This window comes from Xiphophorus maculatus, chromosome 10, assembly GCF_002775205.1.
Source record: "Xiphophorus maculatus strain JP 163 A chromosome 10, X_maculatus-5.0-male, whole genome shotgun sequence".
NCBI lineage: Eukaryota > Metazoa > Chordata > Actinopteri > Cyprinodontiformes > Poeciliidae > Xiphophorus > Xiphophorus maculatus.
The window spans coordinates 5,874,018-5,898,372 of NC_036452.1; the positions used below are offsets into that span (position 1 = coordinate 5,874,018).

A 24,355-nucleotide genomic window follows, 5' to 3' on the forward strand; every position below is an offset into this window, starting at 1 on the left:
ATGTCTAAAGCAGTTACGATCAAACAAACCTCAACACTGAATGTTTTTTTTTCCTTTGAGAAAATAAATATAGATTTTACTGCATGATAAAAAACATAGCTGCATTTTTTTTTATCTATAGCAATCTACTGTTTCTATGTTGCAGGCACTTGGCAAGGCCATAGAGGTGAACACAGTATCATCCTGATGCTTCCTGATCTATATTATCCATTCAACCCTTTCTTTTGCGAACGCCCTAGGCAACAGCGGGCAACTCTTTTCTCTAAATCGCCTCCACTCTCACGGCCTCAGCAGATGATGTCATTACAACGCTGATGCACGTCCCTTCTTCTGGCGCTGCCTTGACTGAGGATATTCACCAATCATGATACGTGCAGCCTCTGAAATACATGGCAGTGGTAACTCAAATCACCCCGGGGTATCATTTGTGGCATCTCATGGGAGCCTAGAGCAAGCTTGGAGACTACCTGTGCATTATGTGAAGCGCTTTTTTCTCGATTAGGAAGTAGCAAGCTGGAGGTGGAGAGACAATGAAAGGAGTGAATCAAATTCTTAATCCCCATCCTCTTTTGGATGAGCAAGTAATTGATAAGCCTATGTGTGTAGCTGAACTCAATGTCCTTTGTGGATTCTTACTCCAGGCTGAATATCTACAGGAGAAAAATGCTTCAAATTGTTATTTTCTTCTCTACTAAGTAAAGCTAAAAACTCCCTGATGTTCTTCCTCTGCAGTCTCAAAGGTGTCACCTCACCAGTGGCAAACTCCGAACCTACCCATAGTTAAAAGAGAAATTTGTTCAGGTTGTTTACCAAGCACAAACTAAATTGCTGTCTTCCTGCCCTGCAATTCCTCCAATTAAAGACCCCCACTACTTCCTCCTTGTGCACCGACTTGTTAGACCCTGGTACTCTCCTCCAAACTCATTTTCAGCTGAATTCAAAGCCCTCTAGTCTTGGGTAGGGAGTGTCTTCTTCCTTTTGTCCCTGTGCTTCTGTGATGTGCACAACAGTTTCTGTTTTTCACCCTCCTGCAAAGATGTGAGAATGACGGAGTGCCATTGCCTGCAAAGCCGGTCCAGACTGCTCTTTTGAGTCTTTTTCCAGTCAATACAAAAGCAGGATAAGGGGCAAGGAAAGATTTGTGTCTGTGAGATGCTCATATATTGATTCAGAGAGAAAAAATAAAGCAAAAAACCTAAAACGGATGCAAGGAGAGAGAATTTTTTTCTCACTCCTCAGTATGATTTGTGTATATTTCCACCTTTTCAACAAACAAAAAAAGTAAACTTTGCACATATAAAAACAGACACACATGGGCACAATGAAATTAATTTCACTGGGACCTCTTCCACTTGTATTTGCTGTTAGTGCGTGCATGTCTGTGTATATCATTACATGATTTGGCTTTAGAAAGCCGGATTATCCCCCAAACCCTCCATAATCTGGGTAAATTTTAGATCAGTTTCTATCAACATAGATCCAAATAGGCCTCATTGCTCTTTAAAATCTTTGCTGTTTATCTTTTGGATTTTTGGTGAAAGCTGCTGTGCATAAATATGGACATTATTTTGTTTGGGGAAAACTATACACTCCAGCAAACAGCTCAGTTGGAATGAATTCACAGTAAATCCTGCCATTCTGGGAAGATTTTAGGTTTAGGAAATAACAGGTAAGTTCTAATATATTTTAAGGCTGACAGTAATTAATATTTTGCTCTTCCATACCTGAACATGTTCTTAGCTTACAACAGAAAATTGACACCAAAAATAATCAAAGGCGCAATTAATGAGCATAAAAAAAGAACAGAAATGGGAGATCAATAAACCAAATTAAATCATAATTTTGCCATCCACAGCAAATGAATTGGTGTTTGTTACCAGAGCCCAGTTTTTGGGTAATCCCTTCAGTTTCTTGAAAGACGAAGGTGTAACAATAACTACCTGATACTGTATAAATTGCTTGCTCGCCGCTCTGAATTATTGAATTCAGGTGTTCTAATCGTTTTGATTGCCAAAGGTCTATATAATCTAGCATGCATACTGCTCTCACAAATATTTGTGAAAGAATGGGTCAGTTTCCAGGATGCTACTGGTAAATACATACTCCACAGTCAGCTGTTACTGGCATTATCAGAAAGAGGAAGTGATTGAGACCAACATTAACTCAGCCACAAAGTGGTAGAGGTAAAATCAGAGTCAATAGCTGCAGACCTCCAAATATCATGTGACCTTCACATTAACTCTACAGCAGTGCACAGAGAGGGTATGTAATGGGTTTCCTGAGTAGCTGGAGTCGAGCCTTACATTAACAAGTGCAATGCAGTACATGGAATGCAGAAGTGTAAAGAACGCCACCTCTAGACTGTGAGGCAGATGTGTTCTCTGGAGGGATGAATCATGTCTCTTTCTCTTTCTCTCACAATCCAATGAAGGAGTCTTGGTTTTAGTGCAGAGAGGCTCTTTCTGATGGATTAGACCCAGTCTTTTGGTCCCAGAGAACAGGATCTAAAGCTTCAGGATAGGAAAATCATTTTTGACAATTTCAGTCCTCCAAGTTTTAGGGAACAGCTTGTGGATGGCCCGTTCATGTTCCAACATGACTGTGAACAAGCGTACAAAGCAAAATCCATAAAGTACAAAGATGAACGAGTTTGGTTCAGACAACTTGACTAAAACAATTATTTGGAAACTATGGGGATTCGTGAGGGTTAGGGACCGCAACAAGCCACAAATTACTGAAATGAGTGAATACATGAGACCCCTGTGAAAGGTTCATGAACTATCCAGTTCAAACATCAAATGTATGTCTTATGTCTACTCTTGGGCATACAGCCAATCAACAGCATTATTTTCAATATAGCAAGATGGTGAATGAATGGACAAACAATCCCAATATCCAAACATGCTTGCTTTAAAACATAAATACCAAATAAACAAAAGCTGTTCAGCAATATTGGCATGTGTTTGAACGCATCATTATTCTCCCTGTTTATTTAGACTTTAAAATGATAAGTCACTTTTTGTTTTTCAATCTACAACAAGATGGAAATGGAAATGACTGAATAGTTTCACTATTCACAACATGCCATGTGATAAATCACGGCAGTTAAAGCACAATCACACACAACAAAACATGCTCAGAAATTTCTGTGCCTGTTAGCAGATAACAGGTTGCTAAAAAATAATCTAGGACTTCAGTGTGTGTAAAAGCGACAATTTGTGTTGCTGACCACACCTCCTAAATGCAGTGGATGGCCTCCTAATAGCTGTTCCCATTGTTTTATGGGGCCACTGGATGAAAAGGTGGGTAATTACTGAATCAGAGCAATCCAGCTGCAGCACACCACTAATCGAGTATTTGATGCTACGGTACGAATGCAGTTTTGTAACTCCTGGTTACTGCTGTTGTGTGGGAGACTCGGCTTCTGTTATTTTGTATTTCCCACATGTAGATTCAATTTCAAATGATATGCAAAAGTATTTATATTCCATCCACTTTTTTTACAGACTGTTTAATTTCTTTTTTTCAGCAAAAAAGAAAGCAGCATATAATTGTACATCCAAATAAATTGTGCCCATATGTGTCTGTATTTGTCCACAAAAGCCACTAAGCTTTAGTTTTTGCTAATAGAATGTACAAGCTCCCTAAGCCAGTTAAACAGGAGAATTGACATACTCCTATAGAAGATAAAATGAGTCCCAGAGTGAAAATTGTGTCATGTGAGGGTATAAACATGCTTCGAGGCAATAGCTTGTGACCCCATTAATGGACTCTCAAAGGGCTTAGTGGAAGCAGAAAGCCATAGCACTCAAGTTTTCTCTCTCACTCTCTGAGTAAAGGAGCCAAGTCACTCCCTGAAACAGTGTGAGTTTGTGAAGTTCACTCCCAGTGGGAGCGGCACAGGGCCCGAAGATTTCTCCTCTGTACATCTGACGTCTGCTGTATTTCTTAACTACACCGCAGAGCTTTCACTAGGACATGGAGACTGTTGGAAGTATGTGATGCCCAAGAACCATAGCTGTCAAACTGTGGCACAAGTACCACTGGTGGTACATAGGTTACTCTTGGTTGTACTCAAGAAGTTTTGGTGTATATTATTTGTAAATACGAATGAATCAACTAATCAAATCCAATAAGTAATTCAGAAGTAAATGAATCAAAATAGAATAATAACAGCTTGCCCAAATTATTAGTGTTTTCCAAGCTGAAATACAAGTGACTAGGTGACTGATTTGATCAGACAGCTACTGTTAGCAATGCAAGCTAATACAAATTTATTCTCAAACACTGAATCATCATGTACACAAGAAGGGGTTTTATATTACTTAGTATTATAGTACTATAGCACTGTTTTCTACCAACTGTGACTATCGCAGCATTCTACAAACACGGTGGCCAAATTAGATTTTGTGATTTCCAACTTCTAAGAACCTCTCTGTCACCATTTCTAGTTTTAGAGTTTGAAATTTCAACATCTGTGTGAAAATTGCAACTTTCAATCTATTAAGCAGTGCCACTTGATCAAAGTATTTTCTGTCTTTGTTTTTCTTATATCACAAACATTGAGAGTATAACTCCTGCTGCGACAATGTTTCAAAATGTCTGTCAGGATGGTGTTTCTTAGTGAAGTCGTACTTGTTCTAAAATTTTAAAGAGATTTTGCTCTAGGAAACTGACAATTACCTATTTTAAAGAAAAAAAGTCTGAATTAAATATAAGAGTTTAAAATCTGTACTTTTTAGCCTGTACATATTTGACATTTTATTAGTATTGGTTACAAATTGAGTTGAGGTCATAATATTTTTAAGGCATAATATTCTTCTGCATTTTTTTTCTTGCGGTACAGTGCCATAATAAAGTAGTCTTAATAGTTTTTAAATGTTGATTTATTTTATTAGGGGAAAAAGCTATCCGAAGCAACCTGCCTGTGTGTGGAAAAGTAATATAGAGATAAAACATTACTGATAAAACTTTCAATCTAAAACATCTCATTGTTTATTTTGAATTCCAGGCAGCTGATTTGGAAAATTTGTGAAACACCTCAAAATATTTTAGTTTTTTAGCAAATTATCTTATAAACAGTAACATAGGTTCCAAATTGATTTCAAATTGATAATTTAATTATATCTTCAGGGGAAGAAGGAGAAAAGCCCCATTACAGGCCAAATGATATGCGATAAATGGGCTACTAAATTTCATAAATGAATTAGAATTAAAATTCAGGTGTTTCTGGCAAATTGTTTGGAAAATAGAGAAATTATAATTGGAGCCATAAATTAACTGGTTAATTCCACCACCAAAACATTGGATGGAGCAACAGGAGGAGGACTCCCTGTGACCTGATGACATCACTACGCTATCCAGTGGAGAAATTATGAATTAGTATGGAGAGGTTCTAGATATTGTCTAGTTTTGTGAATTGTTTATGCTCATTTTATTCTGCTGATACATTTTTCTCCATTGTAACTTCTAAATTAGTCAATATTTTCAAAATGCTCAAACAATCTTGGTTTAGAATCACATTTAGACCGAAATGTTGTATTCTTTTTTCATATTTTATCTCATATTTTTGAGATGTTTGATCATTTTACTCTTGAATATATTAGTTTAGTTGTAACAGGGGGGCTGCGGACTATACACTCCTTGCTGTCCCGAGCAACCAGTCACACCAACCCCACCCAGTTGTTTGGAAGTCTGATTATCCTGAAGTTGCCCTGTAGCTACATGTTTGCCTCATCTTAGTTTTCATGTGATCGCTGTAGAAGATGACATGGGAACACCTGAGCCTCCAGTAGGCCACCCCAGGGGTCATCAAGCCCAGTTAAGTGACCAATGAGTTGGTGATGTTCAGTCTGGATCTGGTGAAGACCTGGTCTGTTGATGATGAGCATAGAGGTGACGAAGAATTTCATCCAGGTCATTCTGACGTCTCTAATAGAGACTGCAGAGGATCAAGAACCAGCAGCCGGTCTCCGGCTCCAAAGCTGTGACCTGTGAGGGAACCAGCGACAGCACCATGATGAGAGGACTGTCTCTGGAACTGCCCCGGACCAGACAGGGCGTCAAGAGGTTCCAAATGGCAACCGGTGGTGCATTCATGGTGCTTGGCCGCAGCCAGTCCATGCCAGGAGCAGAGACCATGCTCGGCAAACCTATGGCGAAGCAATGCAATGATGCTGTGGTCACCTTCCTTATCAGGATTGCCTGCCAGGTGAATAACTTCACCAGCGTGGCCGACTCTCGAGATGACCTGCTGAAGATGGCTGATGAAGACCACCCTGAGGCTGGACATGTGGCACTATGCTGAGTTTAAGCTGAAGTGGTTTGACAAGCTGCTGATGACTGAGGAGCAGCCCGCCCAGGCTACCATCTCCAACAGCTGCACCACCCTGGAGTTCCTGTGTTTTCTGCTGATCGTGTTGCAGTCTCCGGCTGTCCTGGCCCACTTTAAGCTGCTGCAGTGCACCGTCGCAGCATGCTTCCTTGTGGCAACACCAAGATCCTGAGGGGCGTTCCTGGAAATGTACTGATGTGTGGAGGATTACAAGATTCTAGGTGACAGCTGGAAGGAGCGGTCCGCTAGATAGCTTAGAACACACATGGACATATTTAATAATTGTTGTGGGATGATGTTTATATCACCCCAATGGAGGAAACTGTTGAGAATAAATAAATTCTGTGTTTTCCTTCTATCTCTTATAGCTAGGTGCTAAGTTAAACCTGCAGGAAATGACATGAAAAGGAGAGCTCTGCTTAGAGGAAATGACACACTAGGGAACACCCTCTTTGGGGCGTAGCTTAGACAGAGGCTAACAAAAGAAGTTACCAAAGGTTACTTGTTGCCATTTGACTATTAGCTCTTAAAGGTATGATGTCAAAATGGACCAGCTGTATTTTGGTATAATAAGTGGAATTCATGAATTCAGCTCACTGACTCTTTTTCAACCTCATACATCACAAACTTAGCATGGAAAACAGATGATTCTCTTCAGTAATCACCCCATAAACTTAATATCTGCTTGTGTCACTCTTGGCAGCAATGACTGCCAAGAGTGACACATCCATAATGGATGGCAGTTTTGTACACTTAACTAAACTTATTCTGAAGGTTTGGAAGTGGACATGCAGATTTTGCTTCAACTCTCCTAAATTTCTGCCCAGTTTGCTTTCTGTTGTCAAATCATAAACGCTTACCTTAACCAAGAATGCTGATGTCTGCAGTGCTTCAGATGTTGTTCTGGATGAATCTCTGAGTGATTTTACAATGTCAGGTGCTCCTGACGTTTTGCTCACACTGTTTACTGGATGGAATCCCAGTGCATTTAAAATTGCTTAGTTGTCCTTTTTAGAGGGATATGTCAATAAGTTTGTTTCTCGTCTGTTCTTGAGTTTCTTTAGTTCAGGGCATGAGATCCTTTTTTACAAAAGGTCATACACCACTATGGATAGGTTTTGTTTTCAATCTTTGTCAAATATTAATTTGAAACAGTTAGATATGTCCAAAAATCTAACATTTTTATGGTACTGTATATCACCATACAAAAAAACTAAATAAAAAAGAAACATAAGAGAACATAAGAGCTTACTTGGATCAGACAAGATGGCGTCAGATTTGGGAACAAACTGGTCACAGCGTAGTCCATGGTAGCCCTCCTTACATCTACGAGACAAAAAGAAGGCAAGAAAAGAGTCACACAGTGTGACTTAACATCCGAATTGAGACAATTCAACCAACAAGCACCAAAGCTCAGCAGGGAAACATCATCTTAGGAGACTTTGAAATGAGGCAAGTTTAGAAGAGGGAAACCTAGACAGATGAAGGGATGAACGGTACAAAGCAGATGGCTTGCTGTGAGCTGAGATGGCAGAGGGGGAAAGACACAGAGACGGTGTTGAATAAGGGCGGAATGGGAAGGAAGAGAGAAAGGGGAAAGGAGCTGCGCAGGACTGGGGAGCGCCTGCAGCCTCACTGATAGCACATGACAGACAGGAATGCCAGGTCCCGGTGGAAGAAAACAGGCTGAAAAGTTCTTGGCATGATACAGACGCCATAAGATCTGCAGCTGAAGGAAGGCTGCCATAGCTGGAGTACTTAAATAAACACAGTCCAATTTCCTTCCAAATATTTTCCTTCATCACCAAGTAAATATGAAAGCACAGTTGATGCCTACAGATTTCCCTGCAACTATCATAGACACTATACTGCTATAGCAACTATCGTGAAATATGTAATTTCGTTAGGCTGTTTAACTGCAATAATTGCAGATTGTAAAGAATTGGATGCTTTACCTCCAATGCTGTCTCCAAATCTTAAACAAAACACTTATGAGAAAATCGTAGCTTAACGCTACTTTCTTTAGATAATGTTTGATATAATCATCCTGAATACTTCATGTCTTAAAGAGATTTAGGCATTTTTATGTTGCCTTTCACAGTGGACGTAATGCAAGCAAATCCTGTTTCAAAGCTTAGTGAAGGCAATTAAGGGATTTCTTTCTGACTGTCCATTTAACTAATTCTTGCACATAAGCAAGCCATTTATTAGTACGGTAGTACATATATTTTTTGTCAGTGCCATCAGCTTACTTTACACATGCTGTCAATCAATACCTGTCTGTAGTGTTCCACTCATGTGGAAAACTCACAACCACGGGGATGCACCACAAAAGCAACGAGCAAAGTACAGGTTTAACTAAGAGAGAAAGCAACACCTAGAAAGAAAAAGTGAGCAGAAAATAATAAAATAAGCAGCAGACATCATCGGTTCTGCATGAAAACTGCAGTAAGATGATCGTGACTCTTTGTTTGCACATCTCAGACTGCAGTTTAAGCTGTATTTGTTCAGTGTCTCAGCTCAACATTTGCAGTTTGTTTTTTTTAATTTTTTTTTGTTGTCATGCAGAACTATATAGATGATGAGGAGCATAAATATGCTTTACTGTGATTTTACTAAGATCTCATGTAAAACAGTGTCTCCACTTTGCATTATGATGTGTGGTGTTACATGATAATAATCAAAATTGTCAAGTCATATTAAAAAAGATGCAACAAAACATATTATTACATTATATTAGAGTGAGTCAATAAGAAATTTTATTCAAAAATAATAATAAAAAGTCTTAAGTTTCACTGGCATGGTCACCAAATATGCTTCTATTGGTCATTTCATTGTTCGCTGTCATATTTGGTTTTGTGCAGGATCATCCCCCATGACCCTTCAAGGACAAGCAGGTGTAGACACTGGATGGATGGATTGGTCTGTATTAGCCACGAGCACTAAAACATAATATCTAAGCCACAGCATTTCTATCACAATAACTGAGTGACTGGAGTTTTCACCCACTGTATGGAGCATATAGTAACATCACTCTTCCCCTCCCCTACATGTTGCTGTGTGCTCCTTGTTAGTTTGTTGAATATGTCACTCTTCCTTTTAGGAAACACAGGTAGTTCTGGAATCTAAATTAGTGCCACGCACGGTTGACAAACGTTCAGTGGGTTTAAACCTAAAACAATAACTACAATTTACAAAAAAAGAAGAAGAAAATGAGAAACTGAAATATATTTAAAAGCTGAATCTTTTGTAACCCAGTGTCTTGTAAATGGTTTATTTTCAGTTTAATTGGCATCTCGAGTTAAAAGCAGTCAGCCTTGGAAGGGGATAGAGCGTTTATGACCTCTCAAACCAACACTTAAAGAAAGTCGTCCTTATTTAAATAATATCTCCAAGTAATATCAACTTTTCTAATATTACATTCTTTAAAATGGATGATTCAACTAACACTATGTTATATATGAGTATTTTACATAAGAAATTCACCTACAGGATACCCCAACATTTTTATTTGAAAAAAAAAAAAACAACAAGAAAACACTAAGTCTGGTTGCAAAATTGTCATGTTAACGTTTGCTTAACCTTGACATTAGCTTGTTGTCTAACAGGAGCCACTTGTGAATAGCAACTAGATGTTCTGTAGAATTACAAGTAGACTGTCTTAATGGAGGAACTTAAAAAGAGCTTTGAAGTTCTGGTGCCCTTTGTGCAGGGAAAACCCCCATCTTGGCAGTTTGCGAAACACTGAAACAGGGGCGATGCCAGGAATCTTGGGCCCCCTAACAAAATATTTGATTGGGCCCCCCCTGCGCAGCTGCTGTTACAATTTTTTGAGTCTTTTTGACCCAAAAAAAGCATCACAATTTTAAAGGCTTGCAACTTGCTTTCTTTGGTTCAACACCGATACTAGCACAATATTTAAGAGGAGAGGAGAATGGGGAGTAGAATGAGCAGCAACATGAGATTGTTATTGACAGCACTAAAATTCTCCTGCCACTGACTGGTTATTTCTAGAGAGCACTGGGAGAAAGCGGAGGAAATAGATTTTTCACAAATTATCTCTCATGTTATACTGTCACAACATAATGACAGTTTTAAGAAATATGTGATGTTTTTTTAATTTTTCTATAAAAGTTACATCGTCCAGCTTTAATTTCACTTAGGAGAGGCTGGTCAGCAGAGATGTGGGTTAGAGCTGCTGCTGATCGACTCATCTGTTGTTAAGTGTGGTAAAAGGTACAAGGGACAAGTTAAATATATGAATATCTTGGTATTTTTTTCCTTAATTCATTAAATGCTAGTGAAAAGGAGGCAAACAGTAGTCCGTAGCTAAGCTAACTATGCTAAAAGGTTGATAATCTCGCGCAGTCTACCCACCTCTCGGTGAAAAACTGGGTTACAAATTCACACTCTTCCCTTTTTCTCTCTCCCTATCTCTATTTTTTTTTTTTTTGAAAACCTGATTTTATCATTTTTCTTAGCAGCATAATAATCATCACAGTCATTCTTGTCTTCTAGTCAAGTGTGCCAAGCAGGAACGAACCATTTCATGAAGATCCAGGGGGGTGTTCAGGGCAAATATGGATGTGTGTTTTTTGGTCTGGGAGTGGGAACATAAAATTTTTACTGATAAAAACCATCTTAGAAAACACGATATGATTAATTTTGTAATTGAAAGGGCCTCAATTTTTTTTTATTTCTATGAACAAAAAATAAATAAATAAATTGTGGAGGGCCCTTTCCCTTAGAATTGTCCTAACCTTTCCCCACTGTATGGCGCCCCTGCACTGAAACAACCTCTTCATATGGCAGTGTAAATCCATAACTGCACTTTCAAATGCCAGGCCCATTACTTTTTAAATTATGCGTGAAAAATATTCTAGAATTAACGCCTCAATTTCTTAAACCTCAAACCTTTTGTGTCAGTTCATTTCTTCAGTAATCAGCCAAATACACAAAATCCTTCATAGTTTTATGCTCAGGGAACCAACAGGGGATAAAGACTTGATTCTCTCCTGTCATTGTTTCTCTCATGCAGTCAGACTTTCTCTGCTTAATAAGCCTGAAAATTACTAATGCAAAACCGCTGCAGAGTTTCCTGAGCTGTCTTTCAAAAATGTCCCCAATTTGTACCTCCGTGTATTCACGTTTTGCCAGTTTGCCGCTACGCAATTTTTTGTGTTCGTATAATTTTATACTTGTATATTTTCCATCTATGGAACATTTCATGTCAACCATGTTTCAGTGTGTGCATCCAAGAGAATTGTTTTTAGATTCCAAAAGTCTTATGTAAGGACATGTGGTTAGGCAAATGGTCGGTCATAGTAATTTTCTAATAATTGAAATATTCTTTTAAATCATCATCATAAAAAATATCATAATCTGTTATATTTTATGAAAGTCAACGAGCCCAAATGGGGATCAGATATAGGGTTTGATAATGATCTCAGAAAATATGCACTATATAACTTTCATAAACACTATGTTTCTTTACACAATTGTCAAAACTATGCCATGACAGTATTTAAAAAAAAAACAAAAGACGATCATCTGTGAAAGAATCAAGTTCTTCTGGGTTCTCCCTGTGGTCCTACAAACACCTGCAGACATGATTTGCTCCCACTCAGAAACAACCAGTCAGGAGGAAGGTCTCAGCACTGTAAATCATGCTTGTGTACACACTGCTAAATGTGCTAATAATGGCAGATAAACAGCCTACTGTTACAGGTAAACTGTTTCTCCACTGTAATGCTTTCCAGCCCTCATATTAACAACAGGCTCCTTTATGGGGAACCTCCAGTGAACAGATGAAAACTACAAGTATTTAACACCACTTTATATCTAAAACTGCTTATTATTGCTTATTTTAATAGTTGAAACAACAGATATACTTTAATACACATAAATACACATGGTAGAAACTTTAGCATTACTGCAGAAGCTATTTGTCTATGATGTATAAAAAAATCGACACATTTTTGTGAATACTGAGCAGCAAAGATTCGAACGTTCACTGCATTGGAATGGAGAAGACATCGGAGACTCATCCTTGTGACAAAGCTAGAAGGCTAACACTCTGCATCCAGTTTCCCAATTGTTAAACCCAGTGTTAGAGTAAAAGTGCAAGATCACAAGTTTTTCACAGAATACTGTCAGCATAATTCACACAATTAATTAACTCTAAGCTGCTTTTGCTTCTGAAAAAAATCTAGTTACAGTTAAACCTCAGGAATAGGTACAGCTTCCAGTGATCCTACAGTTCCTAATGATTTATTGCTACCATCTTCCTTCGTACGGCAACACAAAGGTCTGAAATAAGGGTATAAATTGGTTGAGAGCAGAACTGACCCAGAGCCTGCTTAACCTTTGCACCTTAGTTTATTTATCTTGGTAAAAGCAAATTTAGAAATGGGAAGAAATGGAAAGACAGAAATATGAAGAGAGATGCTGATTAATGGCCACCCCACCCAACCCTGCCTGCTCAAGGTTATAAAGGCTGATTAAAGGTTATAGAAATTTATGACAGGAATACAACAGGCATTGTCATGCCGTCATTAAAGCTTATGACAGGAATACAGTAGATATTTTAGAAGTAAAAAAAAACTAGGCCTGGTATTGAGTTTATTACTATGTTTATTACTGACATAATACACATATGATACATGCACTTTAAAATAGTAGATGCATTGTTTTTGATAATGTGTATCTGAGTATCAATAAATCATTTATCTACAGCTAAATTAAAAAAGCCTTCCTATCAATAGATTCAGTGTTATTAAAACAATAGATTATGGGAGGATTCTCTATTTTTTAAATTTAAATAGGAGCAATTTGTTACGTTGCTATAAATAGCACTGGTTTAAAAGTCGTTCCAATTGAAAGAGTTACATGTGAAAACAAGAAAATAATGTTAGATCATTTGAAAATGTAAGTTTATTATTTCTATTTTTTGTACTCCAGTACTGTGTTGATTTATCTTAACTAGTTAACAGGAAAATTATAAAAACAAAGAAAAAAAGTGGAAGTGTTCATAGATTGTGGATTTGACCCCTACATACTTTTTTGCACAGACTTTCACAGAATGATTGATTTATTATAAAGTAACTAATCTTAAAATAATTTATTTTTGAGCAAGGACAAAGGTCTGAAACTAATTGAAAATCAACTGTCTTCTTGATTCATTCTAAATACTCCTAAAAGCACAATAATTTTCCGTCCTGAAAAGCTTCACATGGGTTTTTGTCTGTGATCATTCTGCTTCTCAGAATGAACACTGAATAACATTTTATTGGAAAAATACGCAAAAGCCATCTCTTTGGTAATTATGTGAAGAGCATTCGTCTTAAAATGAGCTCTAATCACCATGGAGATGGTAATTGGAGACTCTTAAATCTGATTGAGCATTTTAATGTGACTTGAAAGATGCCACAAGCTGTTTGAAGCACTAGTCCAAATGACAGCAGAGGAATTGGATTAATAATCACATGCTAAACTACTTTGCATGGGATAACATATGGGAGCCCTGGTGGGAGAGATGAGAAATCTCTCATATTCTCAGCAACCACATGTAAACTTTGAGAATCTGTAGGGTTTTATCTAAAAATCAAATCTTGGATTAAGTCATAAGCACTCCTTTATTCTGAGTCAGTATAAAAAGAGGGGGAAAAAATCGCACAAATGGTAATGACGTGCCACAAAAAATTCAGGGGAGGCACTTAAGACAGACAGTCAGATTTCAAGGGTAAGCTAGGCCTCCCTCGTTGTTCCTCGGCTCTGCTCTACATCACACCTTGTCTCCCTTGGTGTGAGCACAGATGCCTTGTTAGTATTCTAAATCACAAACCCAAAGGCAGGATGCCTGTCTGGCGATCTGTTTACGTCTGGGGTTGCTTTCTGTTTGTCTACGTCCTGATTTCCCCCCCAACCGACCCGCCTTTCCAATACCCCACTTTTGTGCCACTGTGAAATAAGCTCAGTTGTTGCTCAATGAGATGCTAAAAATGCTTTGCAAAATGAGTTTGCATGAACACAGCGCTGAATGCCTGAATGGGCAATAAACAATACAAGATAAACGACATGCTTTGAGGCGCACATGTTTGGTTTGTCTCTCTACAGAGGGTGACGGGAGAGCCAGATCTCGTATTTATGCGCATGTGTGTTTCTAAACGGGTTGTGGAGGGAAAATATCTTGTAGTGAACCCAGATGTTTGTGTGGATTGCGGCACATATATGACAGCTTTTTCTCATGTGCCAGTTTATATCCTGTCGTGCGTTTCCCCTCCTACTGTTCAAGGACTGTTTGTTACTGCTTCCTGCTTTTAACACATGTTCCAATCACAGAGAAAACACACCTCTGAGTCTGGAGGGTGGTGGAGGGGTGGGCAGCTGTGTCTCATGACAAATCACCATCCTGCCAGTTAATTAGTGCGGAGGAAAATGGAGGATAGCTTGACTACAAGGGGAGGAAAAAGAGGCACAAAGAGGAGACATGGGAAGGCAATGTGATGGTGTCACCCAAACCTTCATTTACCTTCTAACACACATGCAAATTAGCTGTAAAGTATCCCCATATGCTTTAGTTAGTAAGGCAAGGGGAAGCTGCTTTACCGTAGCTCAGTGAAAGGGCTGAGCACTTGACTGACTCAGTGTTTTGCATATATTTCTGGATGTACAAAAGGTATTAATATTACAAAAAGTACATATTTCTACATTTGGAATAATGTGTTTTTTTGACTGCTCTGTGTGTCCTTACCCTTACATTAGATTTAACCTGAACACACAAGGGTTTTGGAAACAGCTGTTCATTTTTTTTGTCTCTTAATTTCTGAATTCTGAAAAAAAAAACACCTACCAGCTGTTCTGAGAGTAACTAGTTTGAATTTTAAACAAAGCAAAGCTCTTGGCTGACTCGTCATCAAGTTGGTTTTGTAAGAGACATGGTGAGACAATATACAAAAACGTTGTAAGCTCTGTGAGAGCATTGCAGCTGGCTAACTGTTAGCTGCTGATGATGCTAAAGTCAGCGCTGATTCAGAGCATCCTGGTTACATTAAAACCCCTTAAATGTGTTGAGGTCACCAATGTCCTCCTGGAAGCAGATGAAGCATCTCACATCTTTAGTGCTTTGACTCACGATGGGCCACTGGTAAATGGATTACATGTATATGTGACTCCATTAATCTATTACTAAAATATTACAAAAATATTCTCTAACTGCTACAGAGTTCTATATTGTCTTATTTTTGTATCTAGTTTTGGATGTTTTTTTTATTGTTTTTGTACATTTCGTTCACTCTTTCACCAGAATATAAAGACCAAATTTAAAATAAAATATTTCCTAATCTTTGATTTTTAATTTAATTCATGAAATTAAGTTCTGGTCATCAGGGGCTGATGTTGTTTCATATTTCAGATGTTTCCATGCTTAACTTAAATCATTGCATCATCAACAAGTCTCTAGACAAACTCAATGACAGGCTATGGAGATGATCATTTGAATTATGTGTGTTGAAGCAGAAGCACATCTAAACCTTCCAGGAATTCAGCACTTGTGTACACAGCTGACTCCCTCAATCCAACAACTGAGAACTGTAATCCTGACCATCGCTTTTGTAAAATGTAATAATGACGCAAACATCCTGATTTATAACCCAAATATAAACTATTCATGACTACTTTTATGTAAACCATTGTAGGTTTCTCCTTTTCAAATTTGGGGCAAAAAGCCTAAAATATTGCTTAATACAGATATACAAGCAATAACATTAAAAGAGGGAGCCTGAACGGCATTTCCATTGTTCAGGATTTGCTTTTTCTTTTTCATAATCATGTGTTTTGAAAAACAGCTTAGAAATATGGAAAAATCAGCTTTTATGGCTTTTGAGGTCAGAGAATGACATTGAAATCAAATATGTACACATTAGGCATGAAATTTCAGGGTTTCCTGAAATTTCATGTCAGGAAACCCTGGTGCTTCATTGAATCAGAGTACTGTGACTTTGATGCTGACAGTAACAAGAATTACCAGTGAAAGATAGATAATTTCAAAACAAGTCAGTTTCTTCCTAATTGTTTAAATCTTATAAAGTGACTTTCTTCAGTCTCACTATTGAAGACAGTCATTATCTGGCATCGGGGCACCTTGCCACACTTTTGGCACACCCACAACCAAATCTTTAGACTCACTGCCATGTTTTAAAAGGCACACCAACTGGCACCAGTTGTGTGGTGAAGTATCATTGAAATGGGAGTTACCCCTCATTTCCATAGCTTGACCTACAAGTCAGTTATAATAAAATGAAGATTTGCATATGTACAGAAGCACAGGTGCAATATGGGATTATGTTAATAACCAAATATTAAAATAAATCATTTGGATTTTACTCACAGAGGGTTTTGGTGAATGTTGTATTATTCTAATTTGCTCGTTTTTGAGAAACGCCACCTGCTACAGTCAGTAATTCATGCTAGTGCATGAATACAGTATAGGAGAAGGCTAAGAGCCGGGGCTGATTTAGAATGGATTTCCTCTGCACTGCAGCCTAATTTGAACCACTGGGAAGGTCAATATGAATCACTAAAATGTTCATTTTTTTATACCATAAAACTTTAATTCAGTTAAATATATTTTTTTTAATAATTGGAAATACCAAAGAACACATCCACAACCCATCATGTGCACAAACAAATGTGTGTATGCTTTTACAGCTGTCTCTGCTTCCCTTTTATCATTTAGCCCTCTCTCTGAATGTGTTATTGACGAGGTAATAGATTGTATGAATTGCTTGCAATGCTGGCTGATTGTTTTAAAGTTAAAGAATATGCCATGTAAGGGAAATAGCTTTTACTAACAAAAAGTGCATCTCCTGCACAAATACTACAGCTCCCTATCAGTCTTGTGCAGCACAGTAAATAGGAGAGCCCAGTTGAGACATGATTTATTAAACTAATTTGAAGGATGCCTAGCACAAGTCAGCTGTTTACATACACAAATGATATACATTCATCAAAAATATGTCTCAGTTTAAAACTTTAAATTTAAATCTAGACAATAAAATGAATGTCCAAAAAGATAAAAATTGGTTTTAGTTGCCAGAGGACGTCTGTAATGTAATGTAATGTAATTGGAAATACCAAAAAATATTAGTTATTTTTCGGTTTTGTATTCGCTACTCATGAATCATTCAGTCTCAAAATCTAGGAATCGATGAAAAGGATGAGTTCTGGGCCTTCTCATTAAGCAGTCTTTATCATGTATTAAAGAAGCATGAGACAATTTCTGCATCACGAGGTCACGACAGAGCTATTTTCTTAATTATATTGTTAGAATGGGAAAAATCTCTTCTAGTACCAACAATGTCAACAAGCCATCATTGTATCCAAATTACATCTCATAACAGGTTGTTTTCACATTAAATACTTAAAACATGAGGGTGTAATATTCAATAAGATAGCATTTACTTTTAGAGTTTACATTCATCAATCAATAATTAAAACTAAATCCAATTGTTCTAAGACTTATGAATTCATAATTTAGCCAAAATATACTTATTCATTTGCTTTGAGAACTATTCACAGGTGTCCATGGGTTACATGGCACATGGTTTGATAAGCTCAATTTGAAGGAACCTAAAGAATACGGGTCTTGAAGGTGAAGGGTCAAATCTGAGGTGTCAAATCGGAGCTCCATTTTTTCTAATAAAAAGTTGGTAAGTGGACTTAGTAGTTGAATTTATAGTCAACCATCAATTATTTTGTGGACTAACCTTACCATTTATAATTTATTTCATTTGCTGGTAACAAAAAATGACACAGGGAGGCCCATGTGATTATATACAGAGCTAGATTGTGTGATGGATATAATAAAAGTATCAAAAAACGTTACTTTGTATAATGCACATGCAAACACAACCACTGCAAATTAGAGACGCAATAGGTTTTAACTAATGAGCATGTAAAGATAAGGGCAGAAGAAATAGCATCAGGTAGGGTTACATTGCCCTGGTTTCTTTTTAACCCCAGCTAGTCTTGAGTAATTTTTACATTAATGTTTGAATAGCCTTTACAGTATTTTCTCTGGCTCTACGCTGTTGTAATTGCTACTGCGACATCCCCAGTTCGCTGCAGGGATCATTTGATTTTCATCAGCTAAGACAGTAAACAACCCTGCAGCAGCCCTTCCATTCATCAATAAAGAAAATCTACACAGACAATTTCACTATTAAATGTCATCTGAACTAACTAGATAAATAAAATATCTGGGTGGGTGCACAGTAAAAAGAGAAAAACAGCACACAGAATTCTGGTCTGGTGTCTCCTATCCAAAATGCTTCAAAAAAAGTCATTAGTGTTTTGGAGGATGAAGACGTCCTGGCTTATTTGTCTTGCACATCGGCAGCGGGGTTGAACTTAAAAATGGGAGCTGGCTTTTTATCACAGAGGCGTGCGCACTGCATCATGACAGAGCTTCTGTGATAGGAGGCCGTAACAGGTGCTGTTTCAAAGGAGTAAAGATAACAGAGAGGAAGAAAGAGCTGATGGGAAACGGACACAGTGAGAAAGGTGGGATGCCACTGACGGAAATATATTCCCCTTCATCTTCACAGATTTATTTTGCACTTTCTTGCTGAACGTGTGTCTTTGCGTGTGCATATGCATGCAATCTTCCAACAATATAGTCAAACTGAAAAAGTTATTTCAGTTTCGAAGAGAAGACTACTTCTTAGCAAAAGAGCATTTGTAGCATTATTTCTTTCAGTAAACATACACTCCGTAAACATACTTATGCTCAGGAAAAATTACAGTTCATAGGAAATTCACATTTATTTGAATCTTGAGTCGGTGACACATTGTAAATTATACATGTCAAACATGATGTTCGACATTTGTGGATACACATGGCTGTTTGGATGAATATATACAGTATATACTGTAGCACTCTGCAGTCAGTCAAGCTGTATGTGTTTGTGTAATCTAAACAAAGTCAGTTAACATTGCAATTAAGCTTAGACTATAAATATCAAAGTGTATGGCATTTATTAATACTTAACACTTGTCCCTGTGTAAACATATAAATTCAGTTCAATTCAGTTCAAACTAAATCAAAAATATGACAGAGCTGCAGTCTAGCTATAAGCTTTAGGGAACTTACTACTTTCATATATTTTTAGCTGTCATGTAAAGGACCAAAGAGTTTATAATCTATATAAGTTTAATGACGGGCTGGTCATTGTTTCAGGCTTAACAGTATACAACAACCGTAAGAAGTATTTGCACTCCTATTGAAGATGTGTAAAAAAACGTCCTTAAATTGCTGATGTGGTGACTTGGTGACTCTAACTGCCTTTATTTAACTCCCTTACCATCCTTTTGTCTTTTTGTGTGGAAATTTTCTGTTACATTTCACCAAACTAGTGTGTATCTGCTTTGTCATTGACGCCATTGCCTTCCGATATATCTGACTCCACACCATAAACATTTTGAGCACCCGCTACAGGGCAATGCGTACCACTAGAATCAGGAGGCAATCAAAAAGTATACCCTATTATTTTCTATTAAACTATCCACACCATCAATATGTCATCAGACACAGATTCTCCAGGGCACACAACCCAGTGATCATTTTAAAATCTTCTATTTCCATTTCAGTTCAGGAGCGTTGATTCTCCTGATAAAAACCTTTGCAGCTGAAATCCATTTACCACCTCTGTCTCAGGACACTTCAGCATGATTTGTGTAAAGTGTGTTAAGTACACCAGTTGACACATATACACCTGCAAAGTGGACAATGGTGCAGCCAATGGGCTTTGCCACAACATGAGTTTCTTAAATACGTTACTTCATATATGATGTACAAATGAGTCACAGCCAGTTCTTCCTCAATTTTGCAGCCTTGATCTTCTAGTAACTTTACTCAATCTCATGCAATACTATGATCTGTCTGTGCTGATGAACACTCAGTTAGGACGTTGAATGCTTGAGTTGATAACAGAATGATGTACCTTTGGATTTATTTATCCAGTAAATAACTGACTCTCACCAGTCAAACGAGAAGGAGAAGGAGGTGGATAGAGGTAATTTATTCCATCTTGTGTATTCACACCACGAAGGTCCACTGGTCATGACCAAAAGACAATTTTGTGCGGTTTGCTTTCACATTACACTTTTTGCAAGCCAACTCTAATTTGTAACCAAAGCTATGCGGATGACAATTATTGGTTCCATTCGACAGAAATGATGGTGGTGGAACAGAGCAGAGACCCATAAAAGATCATCTTTGGAAGTCCGGCTTACTGTATTTCTGTTGTACACATCTGTGCTGTTATTACAACTGAAAAAAAACATTTTGAATGTCAATGCTGATTATGTGATGAGATATCTCTTACTTTGGAATGGCATTGGCAAACGCGTGCTGCAGGGTGAATGAAACGAGATGCTCTGTATGCTCTGACCCACAACATGCTGGCAGCAGCTTTGCGAAGGAGAAAATAGCATATCAGGTATGAGTTCAGTACATACAGAAGTAGCATAGGAAACTCTGCAGAGCTCATTTTTTACCATAACCACAGTAAAGGTGTCTTGTAAAGTCTAAAAAGATGTATATTTCTTTTTGTTGGTTTGGATTGAAGACGTCCTGTACTCACACTTTAATCAAACTGTATCAGAGGGTTTTTTGGAAATGGATGGGGACCACCTCAAAAAAATGTTTCTTGGTCCGGTTGTTTGTTCCACACCAGGGTTAGTTTCAATATATTCACACCCACACTAAAGGTCCTGACAAACAAAGGAAACAAGCTCTCAGTTTAAAACAGACCAAATGTGTCAGGTGAGAATACACCCTAACTTTGAAAAATGTTGGCATTAGTTGGACTTGTTCTCCACATTCAATAAGTGTTATCAAATTAAATTAGAAATGTTCTAAAAATAAACTTAGAATTAAATTAAGGTAGCTTAAAGCAAGAAAATAAATTAATTTTAATTATAATTTCAAATGTCATTTATATGGCGTGATTTAGAATGACACATTAAATAAGATAACTAAGAGGAATTCCACAACCAAGAGTTTCCATGTTGCTCAAAAAATAAATAAATAAAAAACCAAGCGAGAGTCATCACAGCAACATCTTCCTGAACCACCTGATATGTTTCAGTGAATTGTGTTACTCATTAGGCTTCTTCAGGAAAACAACTGCCAATGGCAAACATCCAAAACACATTATGCTGGCTGTCTCCACAATGATGCAGAGCGTTACAAATTTAGCAACAGTGTTTGAACTGCATCTTGAGAGGACATAATGTGATCATGAAGGATGACAAGAGAGGATGAAACCCACTAGAGCTTCTGATTGTCAACGAGGTGTGTAAAAGCTTATTCACCTTGATATTATTCAGGTGGCTCGAAAGGACAGATTGAGATGGGAACCAAATGACTATCAACTAATTATTATAAAACTGAAAGTAACATGAATTATCGTTAACACAAAGAAAAAAACAAGGCACTATTTATATACCACATTTTGGCAACATAATTCAAGGTGCTTGAAATGATCAAAACATAAAACTGGAATACCTGGCTTACATGTGTATATGTGAACAGTGTGGCTCTACTGGAGCAAATTGAAGCAGCATCTTCAAAAGTGGGAAGCACTTAAATAATTTACTTCCTGCTGGTAATGGGAAGGTGAACATGTATGTAAAATCATTATATTGTCTAGACACATCAGAAAAAATTGGAGCTTTTTGTCATCGATTAGGCAATACTTTCAAAATGTTACAGATGTATGTTATATAAAAAGAAAAAAAATACATGAGCTTCTACGAATCTTCAATGGAATGTAAATGTTTTAGAGAATAGAAAGGTGGCTTGTGTACATTTCACAGACGTTAGCTTTAAATTGAATCAATCATATATGCGGGACAATTCTGCTCTTTCTTTCAAATGGAAAAAATGTCCATCATAGTAACAGAAAATAGAAAATGTAAGAAAAAGCTATTTTCATTGTACATTTTGTCAGATTAAATACAATTTATGTGAGCAGCGATATAACAGAAGCTGACAGTAATCAGATCAGAATTGCTATTCAAAATTATAGTTAACATGCTTGCTGACTTGTGAAGTTGGAACCAGAAATGTATTACTGGGTAAGTGCTCCTGTGTTTTTGTGTACCTGCTCTGTCCCCAATCTGCAACTACACTGAAGGCTGTTCATACTGGATCGTGTTCTGCTGGGGGTTTAATTTTCTTAAAAGTTTTTATTTTTTATTTTTATTGTCTTCACATGCTTGATCACTGATTGAGTGCTGTAAAGTTAACGACTTAATACATTGGGCTGGTTCATGTATTTCAAGGAAATTAGGGTAAATGTAATTCCAGTTGTGTTTTTTACATTTGTAAAGTAATTGAAAAGCTATTCAGCTTGTGCTGATGGTAGAAATCCTGAAACCAAATGTATTTAATTTATTCATACAGACAAATTAATTTACTGTCAATCAAATGAAAAGTACTGAATAAAAAGAAATCACCTAAATCCAAATAATTACAACTTGAAATCATCTAAATCATATGTTTGCAAACATAATAATTTAAGAGGTAAAGTTTAAATAATGTTGAGAAGCGTTTGCTTTTTAGGTCACTGCTGTGAGTGACAGACTCAAAAGTAGCTAATTATATCCAGAATTAAAGAACTGGGGAAATACGGTGGCTAAGACTTAAAACAAGCAACTTAATGGTTAATTAAGAAAATAATCTGCAAATGATTTCATTATGAACATCATTAGCTGCATCCCTAGCTTTAAAAAATCAACACAGTATAAACAGACCTTTTTAATTAATATGAGAATGTGATAAATCCCTGATTACAAGCACTGCTGAGACATTTATTTAGCTGAATTTTAATGCCATGGTTATGAGATGGTCACAAGGATACAAGGAGGCCCAACAAAACACACACGAGTGCGTGTGTTTCATTTTTAATGAACTGAATTAATTATTTTTTTTAATATACGAATGGAATCAAACTAACAGTGAATGCTCAAACTTTTTTACCCTCTTCTTAGTAAATCACTTTTCTTTGCAACAGAAACAGTTCATGTCAATAAGAAGAAATGTTAACATGTTTCACTCTGAGTTTTCACATAAGAAATAAGTGAAAATCTCCGACAGACTTGAGACCTCAAGGGGTGTAATGAACACTATTGTACAGTCAAGATCAAGCTGTGATTCTCACCATAAACAGCAACATAATTAGTCTGCTCTGTTTCCCCTTTGTCATTTGGCTGTACATTGTGCAAATCTGACTGAGATTCTAATTCATGCAGGGAATCATTTTTGTTCTCTAATGCATGATAGAGAGCAGAAATCATGATGTCACATGTTCCAGATGGTGAACACTGATGAGTGTTCAGATTAGGAACTAATCAAAGAGGCTGCGCTGAGTTAACTCGGCAATAAATTGGGTAATCTTTCTTTATTTTCAGTGAGGACCAGGGAAGGAAAATAAAAAAACATACAGGCAAGTATTTATTAAAAAACACAAATTGATGTAGCATTTGTTCTATTACAAACTACTCAGAAAAAAAGCTAAATGTGTGTCTTGATAAAACTGACATGAATTAAATATAACAATATACAGTAACTTATGTGTACCTAAGCTCCCTATGAAGTATATTTATTTTACAATACAAACATGATTTATTTAGACAATTGTTAGAATGTTCTAAAACATTACACCAGTTACAAGTTTAGCTTTAAACTTTATTTTCTAAATAACTACTAGTAAAAAGTCTTCTGTAAATGGATTTGTTAGTTCTCCTGAGGATCTTTGCAAATGGAGGAGTTTGGCAAACAGTCAGGTAAAGCTAGCCTTCCTCCTCTCTGTTTTGATATGACTCCTTGATAATTCAACATGCAACATGTTTCTGTACAGTTCCAGTTACTCGTTTATGTACAGCATTTAAACAATGAGTTATTTCCTTTGAATGCTGTATTTAGAGTTAGTCTACTGCTTCATGCTGTGTGGTTCT

The 24,355-nt window shown here is 37.1% G+C and overlaps 1 protein-coding gene across 1 annotated transcript in view; it reads right to left on the reverse strand.

Moving 5' to 3' along the window:
* LOC102225368 (pro-neuregulin-3, membrane-bound isoform-like) overlaps positions 1-24,355 on the reverse strand; it is a 244,790-nt gene that overhangs the window by 41,144 nt on the left and 179,291 nt on the right. Inside the window, exon 3 of the mRNA XM_005804390.2 lies at positions 7,587-7,660. Coding sequence (XP_005804447.2) covers positions 7,587-7,660 — 74 coding nt within the window. The remainder of the gene's footprint in view (positions 1-7,586; positions 7,661-24,355) is intronic.